The following is a 12,702-nucleotide window of genomic DNA, read 5'->3' as shown; positions in this document are numbered from 1 at the left end:
TGCCGGACCGAGACTCGAACTCGGGACCTTTGCCTTTCTCGGGAAAGTGCTCTACCACTTGTTTACATCAGCTATTTTCGGAAATCAAAGCAAAACAGTGACTGAGCGGGATAATGCAAGAGAAATCAGACCTGTCTGCCCTGTCTTTCTCTTTGCGGTGCACTGTCTGGAATATTCTGTAGATAAAACTAATTTGCTTCAATACGCTCAATTCCAGAGCAAATATTACTTTTTCTTTCAGTCTGCAATACATTTTTTTATGTAACAAGCCTCGTACCTTAGAGTGAACAGCTAACCTGATAAACTGGACTCCATTCAAAAACGTTCCATTCATATCCAGTTACAAAAATTACAATCAAAGACCCATAGATAAAGAGGGACAACATACTCTGAGGGGCGGTGACCTTCGACGCATTACAGATTGTGACCATTTATTCGGCATCGCAGTCTGTTTTCAAAGGCGTCACACATTCTCCCCATTACATGAAAAGATAAAAGTAAAATATCTGAAGTCACATAACAGTCACGTATCTTGACATATAATACCACCTGTAAAATTGCTTTTACTTACATAGGTTCGGCGATTCCAGATAACAAGTGCCACAGACAATTTCATGGCTCTCCATTTAGTATGGATCACATTTTCTTCAATGCAGATTTTCTGTTGCAGCGTGTGGACGAGCGAGACGTGTCAAAGGTGAAGATGGCGAACCTGCGAGAGCAGATGGGCATCGTGTCTCAGGAGCCGGTGCTGTTTGACCGGACCATAGCGGAGAACATCGCGTACGGCGACAACTCCAGGGAGGTTCCCATGGCGGAGATTATCGCTGCAGCCAAGAATGCCAACATACACAACTTCGTTGCCTCCCTGCCGCAGGTGAGAACACCAGCCGTGCTACCTGTGTTCGTAACGACTTACAGTTGAGGGAACGTGTGCATTCCTGATATCACTTCCATGATTTCAACCAATAATATTGAGAAAGACGTAACAGACTCAGTAGACATTGAGAAATTGTGAGAGAAAAGATTTAAAGTAGATCTCAATAGGATTCATTATGTGAGAAAATATCATTTATGTTTTTTTGAATGAACGTCAAGTTAAGATGTCGTAAGAAATTACACTTCTCTCTTTACTTCTTTCTGCGTTTCCTAGGTTTCATATATGTACGAAAGTTGAAACTTCCCATTTTGAATGTAAAGAATGACTGTGCTGGTAAAACTTCTACCTTACTTGATTTTCAAACTCCAGAGTGAAACTGAACGTACTAAGACTGTTTTCTCTTTACTTATTCTGATCATTTCTAAACTGACACACAATACTTTTGCGCAACGCATTCTGACTTTCAATAATCCCTACGAAAGAATAGCCCTGACTAACAATAACCTATACCGTTCATGAATTACTTACCTCACAAAAATCTTCGTTACTCGAACTACTGCAATACAGCGAGCGCCAATACTGGCAGCTAAATAAAGGATTCTAACTACTGAAGGCACTAACTATTAATAGTCATAATTAGCAAATGAAAGATTTTGGTAGAGAACAAACAATGTATTTACCTTAATAGTGTTCAAAAGTCATAATATATATGTTCGTGACAGCCAGTTTAACAAATTTCCTTTTTCTGAAGGACACACGTCCAGATAGTCCGCTCATATTAGCATCTCAGAACTCTGGCATCTCTCTTCCCACATCCACCACTGCTGGCGGCTCACCTCCAACTGCCCAACCCTACGGGCTGTTCACATCCAACTGCCCAACACTACACTAGCAAATAAGATCCAACAATGAGTCCAACCAGCCACAGACTGCACACAGCGCAGTTAGCGATTTTAATATCGAGCGCTACGTCGAGCTACCAACATAAAAACCTAAACAGCTTACTTGCAAAGTAAGCAATTAAGTAACATGTATTGTATGATATAGTTATTAATTGCCGTGAGATTGTGAGAGGGATCAGAGGTTGCAGTTCACTGGATCACACTGGTAATAAAGGCATAAAAAGAGTACTGAATATCATTTCAAAAAGAGAAGAACATAAAAAAATGTAAGCAGAAATGACAACTCTCAAAATAACCAGAAGGAAAATGTGGCTACCTTGAAGTAGATGATGACGAGAGTGAAGAGACGATGATGATAATTGCTTCTCTGCTGAACCTTCACTCTGACAGTGACCTCATACGGGTACACTCATTCTAACTAAAATAAGTAAATGAGGTGATAGTGACACCTGGCTATCAAATCAAAAGCATTGTCATATTTTACGGACTACTGTGTAGTGAAATGCTATCTAGTTACCACATGTTAGTGGTACGTTGTAGAGGAAATACTGTTGGTCTCACAACGCAACATGCTATTTATTTCTGTGTCAAAGCTGCGCTGTAATTTCTGTCATTTAATGATTTAGTATTGTAGATGTGAGCTTCGTGACAAAGAGTTTGGGATAATTCTTACCTGGTTCTAGACCGACGTTTTGCAACAGAAGGATTCTATGTTTGCTTAATGTTGTTCACTTCATATCAACTCCTGCGACTTAAAAACGTTTATTCTGTTCTCTTCGTGTACCGTCCTCAACTTTGCTTTTCCACATCCTCGTTGCTGTTATTACTAATCACTTTCAAAAATACATCAGTCGACCACCTTCGTATAAATTTATTTATTCCGAGACGCGTTTAGGGTTTCGCGTATCTTCAGTAAGCATAATACGTATGCTTCATCAGGACTACATTTTTGTCTGCAACTTATAGCTCCTTGTTTCTCATTTATATGGAGTAACATCCACACTTTGAGATTCACCAGTAAACTGATTCACCACAGCATTCAATATGCCGACTTCTCATAAATAAAGTTAAATAAAATTGGATGGTTGCTCCATTTCTTCCTGTAATTTAATTGACAACCACGGAGCTCAGCCATTATTGTTATGGATAAATTAATACTAGTAATCACGTTTCCCTTATTTTCTCCTTGAGTCGAATTGCATGCTAAGTAGTTACATTCTTGATGGCTCATTTTTTATTCGACTTCCTCACTTCCAGCCCGATGGTAAGCTTCGTCGATGAAAACTGATGTTAATCAGTATTTCAGTTACTTTTCTTGCATCTTATAAATTACAGAGTGCAACAATCAGTCGTCCTTTTCAGATTTGATTATGCAAATCCAGATATCGACTAGTAACTAGCCATTCTCAATGCCCGAACAACAGGGACATACATGCATTGAGAATAAAAAATAGCGCATTGAGAATGGCTAGCTACTAGCCGAAATCTGGATTTGCATGATAACATCTAAAAAGGACGACTGATTGTCGCACTCTACAATTTATACGTCGCATACAGTCGCTCAGTGCATCCACTTTCCGAATGGAAGGTAACCTGATTGCTTGCATCTGGCAATGGCAAGGAAAGAAGAAGAGAAATTTGTTAACATCGAGTATTGATTTAAGTGTCAGGAAGTCGTTTCTGAAAGTATTTGTTTGGAGTGTAGCCACGCATGGAAGTGAAACATGGACGATAAATAGTTTACACAAGAAGAGAATAGAAGCTTTCGAAATGTGGTGTTACAGAAGAATGCTGAAGATTAGATGGGTAGATCACATAACTAATGAGGAGGTATTGAATAGAATTGGAGAGAAGAGGGGTTTGTGGCACAACTTGACTAGAAGAAGAGATCGGTTGGTAGGGCATATTCTGAGGCATCAAGGGATCACCAATTTAGTACTGGAGGGCAGCGTAGAGGGTAAAAATCGTAGAGGGAGACCAAGAGATGAATACACTAAGGAGATTCAGAAGGATGTAGGCTGCAGTAGGTACTGGGAGATGAAGAAGCTTGCACAGGATAGAGTAGCATGGAGAGCTGCATTAAAACAGTCCCAGGACTGAAGACCACAACACAACAACTCACTTGATTTACTCATCACCTGAAGTATCGTAAGAGTGACGAAACAAGTGAAACTGAACGAGCACCCCCTGTTTTAGGACTTTTTGTTAGTAGCACTTGGTGTGTTTTTGCAGGGCTACGACACGCGCATGGGGGAGAAGGGCACGCAGCTGTCTGGAGGGCAGAAGCAGCGCGTGGCCATTGCCAGGGCGCTCGTCCGGAACCCCAAGATACTGCTGCTCGACGAGGCCACGTCGGCGCTCGACGTTGAGAGCGAGAAGGTAAGCATTTTGGCTACAAAGCCTCTGGCAACGGAGTCCTTGGGTAACAGGTTGTCGCTTAACTTCCCGCCTCAAATTCTGATAAAATCCCAAGCTTTCGATAAACCAACTCCATCACCGTCTTCAGGGACTTAATCACTCTTAGCCCTCGCGAACGCTTGAGATTTTATTCGACATTGATCATACAAGTTGAGAACCTTTTGACCAGTTAAAAATTTTCATGTATTTATTTTATCCATTTGGAACAAGAATTAAAAGTTCAGGTGAACGAAATAAAAACTCCAAGGTTTACTGGTGATATTGTGTCGTGGAAAGAAGCTATAATGTGAACATCAACAAAAGCAAAACAATGGTACCGGTCTGTAGCCGAAACAAATTAGTAAAATTAGATTAAAAAATAAGACATTGCAGTTGCTGGATGAGTTTTGTTATCTGAGCAGCACAAGAACTGGCGACAGTCGAAGAAGGGACTATAAAACGCATACTGGTAAAATCAATAATAGCATTTCTCATGGCCTGTGCGGCTGGTCCCGGCAAGGGTTCGAGTCCTCCCTCGGGCATGGGTGTGTGTGTGTGTTTGTCCTTAGGATAATTTCGGTTAGGTAGTGTGTAAGCTTAGGGACTGCTGACCTTAGCAGTTAAGTCCCATAAGATTTCACACATAAAAAAAGCAATTCTGGGAAGATAAATTAATTGACACGGAACTGTTATGTACCAAAATACGAGAATGACGGAATGCGCTTAAAATCACTATTAATATAGCAGGTAAAACATTGCACTCACACACACGTACATCACGCACAAGTCACTTACGCAACAGAAACGTTCTAATAGTGTCTTATTTTATGTTAGTCTAGGCAAACGTCCACAAATTGGGCGCAAATACAGTAAGAACATGATAATAACAGTAAAATTTGCAACGAGAGTTTATAGAAATTTGTAATTTACTCATATTTAGCGTTTCTGACTTATTTAGATATAATACGATGAAAAATAGCTATTAAAAGAAACATTTAACTCCGGCTTCATAAATGTGTGTAGTATTTTATACTATCAATATACTTGTTTAAGCGTTGATATACCCTGGAAAAGTTTACGAATAGGAAATTGGTTAATACAATAATAACTTTGTCAAGCTTGCGATTTACTGCCCAAGCTCTTCATAACATGACTACAGTTCATCCACAAGCTTCTCATCATTTCGTGATCTCCTATTTTCTAAGAAACTGAAATAAACGTTTTAAAACTTTCTCAGCGAACCTTCTCATCGTCATATAACATTTCATCAAATTGCTTGTTGTGAAAAGTAGTCACATCCGTGGGCCAACGAAGATTCTCTTTTGAATTTTGGCTTACTTAATCGTGGTAATTTTTTCCTCGGTTGTTTATTAGCCTCGCCTTCTTTACCAAATTTTGCATGATTTTTGTAAAAATCACTTTAGAACAAAAATAACAACAAATTAAAGATCTACCTCCAACAATACTAAGTGAACTGAGCATGGAATAATAATTGTTTCATCCTTGTCATGTATACCAATTATACGTTGATAATAAATTTATATTATTTTCCATTATGGATGACAAGTTCTCTAAAACAAAAACCAAAGCTAAGTTTTAGTTTTCTTCATTACGTTTGTTACAGCACATTGGAACTGGTAAGAATTAGCTATTCCGTACAGTTTACGTTTTGCACGGTGTAATTAGAATGTATGACTTCACTTGAGTAGCGGAGAATAGTAAGAAGTCCTAAGATAAACACATTAACAACTGCAGCGAGCTGTGAAGTGGAAGTATTTTAATTTTTTTCTTTTTACCATCGTCTCTCAAACCCTGTCTATCATTAGACTCGTATCTAGGCTCAACATTTAACTCAGAACTCGATACTGGAAGTTCTTAACGACGAGTATGTAACACATGAAATAATAACCACTGTTATTCCAACAAGAAGTCTCTTTAAACTGAATGTTTTAAAACTTCTCTTAGCAATTATACTTTGATGAAACTGTAACTATGCTTTTATGAAAATTTTGCGGAGTATTTCAAAACTTATGCTCAATAAATAATTGTATACTTTACTACTCCACAAAGTCTGAGAAATTTTGTTGAAAGAAGTAACTACTTTTCAGTGCAATAAAATAGGATACTCGGGATTATCATAGCACTTGGTATAGGACGCTGTCTAGGTAAACGAATAAGGCTAAAATATGATCGTTCAGCACAAAGATTACAGATCACAAACTTATTATTGAAAAAGACATAGCATAACTGATCCATGCAGTTATACAATAATCTACTGGTAATTTGAGATAAAGGTGGTGGCAGTATTGGCCTCATACGTTATTCAAAAAGGGGGCAAAAGCACCCATGGCTCTTGCTGTGTACATAGCTCTGAAAATTCTCTTCTTAGCGTTGAATTTTCGTAGTACAGAGCCAGCCTAAGTATGTCGTGAATAATAAACCTAATTATGTCCACATCCGAGGCTATATTATACAATCAGGCAGTTATTCTTGCCTCGTTGAGTTCACAAGATGGGTACACTTTGGCTGCTAGCCACCAACTGACTCATGCCACACAGGAACCTTACAGTTAGATCGTCTGATCCACCGTTTCTATTCCCTCCTACCCAGTTCTGTTGCGGGGGGACGTCCCTCCAAATTTTATATGATAGCAAACCTACTTTCCCTACGCATGTTTCAGTATTACAAGTAAAATTTTAACACTTTCATTTTCGTACGGTATATTACTTTTAAAATTACATTCATAGATTAATTACAATTGCATAAATGGCCATAAATAATGAATAAAACACTTATGCAGATGCTACATCAAAGAACTTGGTGGTACAGAATTAACTTTAAGTGAAAACAGACAAAGAAGTTAGATAAGACAATTCTATGAAATATCGATAATAGTGTTACAGTACCACGATGTAATTTTGTGGATGCATTTAGCGGATTATGTGAATAATGTCTGCGAAATTTATTACGAATAGAGGTAGTAGCATAGCAGTAATAAATTTAAACGTAATGGATAATCCAGCAGATTTTCACGCATTTAATTGTTTATGACGTCATATTTCCTGAACTATGATATGTAGGTGGTCCTTACTCCGGCAGCGATTGTTGTCTGACAGTAAGGGATGTGTGTGCCAAGTTTGGTTATAATTGGTCTCGTGGCTTAGGAGATGTGGGATACATGCAACCACGCGCGCGGACACACACACACACACACATACACACACACACACACACACACACATACACACACTCAAACACACACACTTACATCCATTTTTATAACATGCAAAATATATACGATCTTCATATCATTACAAACACTTTTAGTCGCTTTCTTCACAATAAAATAATTTCTTAGATTAATTCAAAAGCATTTACTTTCGTTAAATTTTGTTCATGTCGCTGCGTTTCTGTTAATATTTCGATTATTTAACCATGCACAGAATTAACATGACGTCGAAATGTTCATCGGCCCCATGTTTGAGTCTGCGATCATAAAAGGAATAAAAGAAAACGGGGTTTAAATAGACTGTTGTGTTATGTACTGACTTGTACTTGAAAGGGAATATAAAGGAATAAAAAATGTTTAAGATTCCTAGCTGTACTGTTCCATGTACCATGTTGTTCAACACATCACAAGACTTCCTTTGGTGGCTTCCTGTGAAATTAAAAACGAAAAAAAAAATACAAGGCTGTGGTTCCTTTTCGACTTCTACGGCTCATGTAAGAAAACCGGCTATCACAAGACGTCTTTTGTAATGATGGTAATGATATTTGTCGAGAGTGTAGTGTTACGTGGAAGTGAAATGTGGGCGACAAACAGTTCAGGCAATAAGAGAACAGCCTTCTTTGAAAAGTGATTCTATAGAAGAATGCGGATGATGAGCTGTGAATATTGGGTAACTGATGAAGATGCACCGAATCGAATTGTGGAGAAAAGGTATTCTGGCATAACCCGACTAAATGAAGGAACCAGTTGATAGGACACACCCCGAGACATCAAGGAACTGTCTGTTAGGTAACAGAGGAAAGCATGTGGCGTAAAAATTGTAGAGGGAGACCAAGGCTCGACTACTGCGCGCAGGTTCCAGATTCCAGAATCGGGTCATCTTGATTTAAGTTTTCCGTGATTTCAATAAAATCCTTCACCAATCAGGGCTTGTGCTACATCTCTAATGACCTTGTTCTCGATGGGACGATAAACCTAACCTTCCTTTCTCCGCACTTGACAAAGTCTAGATGCGTGCGTCGGAGTGGGCACAGCCAACACGATAAATTCCCTTCGATAGTTTGTAGTCCCCAGCAGTCATAAATGTCCGCTGGTTCACCCTAGTAAAGACCTTGTGCTTCATTTATAAAAAAAAGAGGTTCTGGTACTGCGACCTTCAAGGGAGGGCGTTTGAATTTTAGACTTCTTAAAGCGCTATTTTCACGCTTTTCTGCACATTTTAAAAGTGCGAATACAATATTTATTCTGGCAAAAAATAAGTTTTATCTTCCCTCATCACAAAATCTGGTTTTTTTTTTTTTTTTTTTTTTTTTTTTTTTTTTTTTTTTTTTGGTCAGAGGTACCCTTACAGAGTACCGTTGCGTACCGTCACAAATCAAGCACTGTAAAAACCTACTAGCTCAAAACTTCGTAACGTCGTCTATCTCCCGTTGTCCACTCTATCTTCATTTCATAAGAACGAGGTTCAGAAGACATTATTCATTCTGCAGAGACATCTGGTTCCGGCTCACCATCGTCTTTGGTTTCGACGAACTTGTTTGCGACTTACCGAGGACATTGGGAATATAAAACTTTTTCTGAAACTGACACAGTACGTAAGTCTTTTTGAGATTTGTCTCTGCCATTCCTCATCTTGCCAATAGCTCTCGTCTTGTGTGTTGGGAGCGAGGCATAATACCACACCAGGAATGTATTTCAGTGGACAGTACAGTAGTTTTCACTGAGAACTGCATCCGCTCCTTGTATGGTCTGAACTGAGCCAATGAGATAGTGGCTACTCCAGATCAGAAATTTAATAACAGGATCCGAGGTCCCCATTTATTGGAGATGAGAACAGTGGTTGTTGTATTTTTGGCATGATACGGGTTGACTACCAGGAACCTGGGGGGATATCTTGGTGACCTTACTACTCTTGATTCTGTTCAACAGGTGGTGCAAGAAGCGCTGGACAAGGCGAAGGAGGGACGCACGTGCATCACCATCGCTCACCGACTGACGACCATCCAGGACGCCGACGTGATTTGTGTCATCAACGAAGGCCGCGTGGCCGAGCTCGGGAAACACGCAGAGCTGTTGGAGCGACGGGGCATCTACCACAAGTTGCACAGCCTGCAGGCGGGCCGCCGGTAGCACATTAGCTCCTTCCTCCCTCTGTCTTTGTCGTCTCTAATAATTTATTTTTCTACTTCTCTACTGAGATCCCGTCTCCCAAGGACGGTAACTTGAAAAACTGGACCATACTCCACTTGCTCGCAGAGAAATGCATTTCATTCATACAGAATGATTCTTTCCAAATCGTCTGATCTACACTGATAGCTGGAAAGAAGTGTAATGTTGGATCTTCTACTACGTCGTTATATATTGTGCAGTATAAAGTGAGTGCTTTGGAGACTCAACACATTTAACATTCTTGTATATGCCGACAGTACCTGCTATAATTTTTATTGTAGTGCAACTAGTTTCGACAACATGTGTCGACAACATCTGTCAGACTTTAGATTCATAAAATAGTCTGTATCACATGTCCATAATTTCATAATATATTACATGGCTACTCAGTACCGTGAAAGTAAGTGGGTCTGTAACTAGTTTCGACAATACGTAATCATTTGTCACACCTCAAAATCTTAAAATAGTCTGTACCACGAGTCCATAATTTTAAAATAAATTACATACGTACTCAGTGCTGTGAAAGTAAGTAGATGTGTGACAGACAATGTCATGGCATGCCACAGTCCACTCAATTTCAAAGCACAGGGTGTGTAGTTATACAACAAATTTTAAAATTATGTACCTGTGGCATACATCATTTTAAATTTCTCAAGTCTGTTATATAATGGCACGATATCGAAACTCATTTCAGAACAACAAAGATTTCAGCAGCTTGTGGCGGTACACACAAAAATGTCTTTCATAAAAGCTGTGCAGTACAATATAAAGAACGCTTATTTAACGTATACATTGTTACGATGGTATATCAGCGTGTGTACCCTCATTGTGACAATATTTCTAAACCAACGATATGAACTCGGCTTCTGAATAAATCTCATCTTTCGCTGTTTTTTCCTTTATATTTATTTTGAGGATTATTTAGTGTATCTATTAGATTAGAACTAAATGTTTCTTATTTATGTAATTTTATAAATAAATTATTTTTAATATACACTTTCCTGTTATTCTTCCCAACAATACAGTCAAACATGTTCTCCTGGCTACCTGTTTTGCGAGAAGCGTTAGAAAACTGTGACCTGATTAATTAATAAAACACCAGGATAACAAGCAGACTAATACTAATCATTTCCGAAGTTACTTGAATCGCAGATGTTCACAGACAGTTTGCATCACCACCACCAGAAACACCAACACCGCCTTTGCATCTTCATCTCAGGTCTAACTGATTTCTCTGTTAACTATTTAACTTTATTGTCTAATATTTTTATTTAACTAATTTTACACAAGTGCCCTATTTCCACCTTATAGGACATTATCAACTGCTGTCTCACATTGACAGCATTTATTCATATTCATAGCACTTGAGAACGGCTTGCATGCCAGAAATCGACCAGTCATGTAAAACTCAGTAAACAAAAATACATGCAATTCGAGCAACAGCAGCCGATGTGGAACCTTATCTGTAACCCCATTAAAATTTAATCGACAAAAAATGGAACTCGTCCAGTATGCCGTCGGTATACAGGGTGTTACGAAAAGGTAAGGCCAAACTTTCAGGAAACACTCCTCACACACAAATAAAGAAAAGATGTTATGTGGACATGTGTCCGGAAACGCTTAATTTCCATGTTAGAGCTCATTTTACTTTCGTCAGTATGTAGTGTACTTCCTCGATTCACCGCCAGTTGGCCCAATTGAAGGAAGGTAATGTTGACTTCGGTGCTTGTGTTGACATGCGACTCATTGCTCTACAGTACTAGCATCAAGCACATCAGTAAGTAGCATCAACGGGTTAGTGTTCATCACGAACGTGGTTTTGCAGTCAGTGCAATGTTTACAAATGCGGAGTTGGCAGATGCCCATTTGATGTATGGATTAGCACGGGGCAATAGCCGTGGCGCGGTACGTTTGTATCGAGACAGATTTTCAGAACGAAGGTGTCCCGACAGGAAGACGTTCGAAGCAATTGATCGGCGTCTTAGGGAGCACGGAACATTGCAGTCTATGACTCGCGACTGGGGAAGACCTAGAACGACGAGGACACCTGCAATGGACGAGGCAATTCTTCGTGCAGTTGACGATAACCCTAATGTCAGCGTCAGAGAAGTTGCTGCTGTACAAGGTAACGTTGACCACGTCACCGTATGGAGAGTGCTACGGGAGAACCAGTTGTTTCCGTACCATGTACAGCGTGTGCAGGCACTATCAGCTGCTGATTGGCCTCCACGGGTACACTTCTGCGAATGGTTCATCCAACAATGTGTCAATCCTCATTTCAGTGCAGATGTTCTCTTTACGGATGAGGCTTCATTCCAACGTGATCAAATTGTAAATTTTCACAATTAACATGTGTGTGCTGACGAGAATCCGCACGCAATTGTGCAACCACGTCATCAACACAGATTTTCTGTGAACGTTTGGGCAGGCATTGTTCGTGATGTCTTGATTGGGCCCCATGTTCTTCCACCTACGCTCAATGGAGAACGTTATCATGATTTCATACGGGATACTCTATCTGTGCTGCTATAACATGTGCCTTTACAAGTACGACACAACATGTGGTTCATACACGATGAGCTCCTGCACATTTCAGTCGAAATGTTCGTACGCTTCTCAACAACAGATTCGGTGACCGATGGATTGGTAGAGGCGGACCAATTCCATGGCCTCCACGCACTCCTGACCTCAACCCTCTTGACTTTAATTTATGGGGGCATTTGAAAGCTCTTGTCTACGCAACCCCGGTACCAAATGTAGAGACTCTTCGTGCTCGTATTGTGGATGGCTGTGATACAATACGCCATTCTCCAGGGCTGCATCAGCGCATCAGGGATTCCTTGCGACGGAGGGTAGATGCATGTATCCTCGCTAACGGAGGGCATTTTGAGCATTTCCTGTAACAAAGTGTTTGAAGTCACTCTGGTACGTTCTGTTGCTGTGTGTTTCCATTCCATGATTAATGTGATTTGAAGAGAAGTAATAAAATGAGCTCTAACATGGAAAGTAACGTTTCCGGACACATGTCCACATAACATATTTTCTTTCTTTGTGTGTGAGGGATGTTTCCTGAAAGTTTGGCGGTACCTTTTGGTAACACCCTGTAGGAGTCAAATTCCTTCTTT

The 12,702-nt window shown here is 39.8% G+C and overlaps 1 protein-coding gene across 1 annotated transcript in view; it reads left to right on the top strand.

Moving 5' to 3' along the window:
- LOC126252988 (ATP-dependent translocase ABCB1-like) overlaps window positions 1-10,435 on the top strand; it is a 75,793-nt gene extending 65,358 nt beyond the window's left edge. The window contains exons 19-21 of the mRNA XM_049954015.1: window positions 671-877; window positions 4,015-4,161; window positions 9,338-10,435. Coding sequence (XP_049809972.1) covers window positions 671-877; window positions 4,015-4,161; window positions 9,338-9,538 — 555 coding nt within the window. The 3' untranslated portion in view covers window positions 9,539-10,435. The remainder of the gene's footprint in view (window positions 1-670; window positions 878-4,014; window positions 4,162-9,337) is intronic.
- The last annotated feature ends 2,267 nt before the right edge of the window (window positions 10,436-12,702 follow it).

Source organism: Schistocerca nitens, chromosome 4, assembly GCF_023898315.1.
Source record: "Schistocerca nitens isolate TAMUIC-IGC-003100 chromosome 4, iqSchNite1.1, whole genome shotgun sequence".
In the NCBI taxonomy this organism is placed as follows: Eukaryota; Metazoa; Arthropoda; class Insecta; order Orthoptera; family Acrididae; genus Schistocerca; species Schistocerca nitens.
Note: the sequence above shows the minus strand (reverse complement) of the source record. Positions and strands in the feature narration are given on the sequence as shown.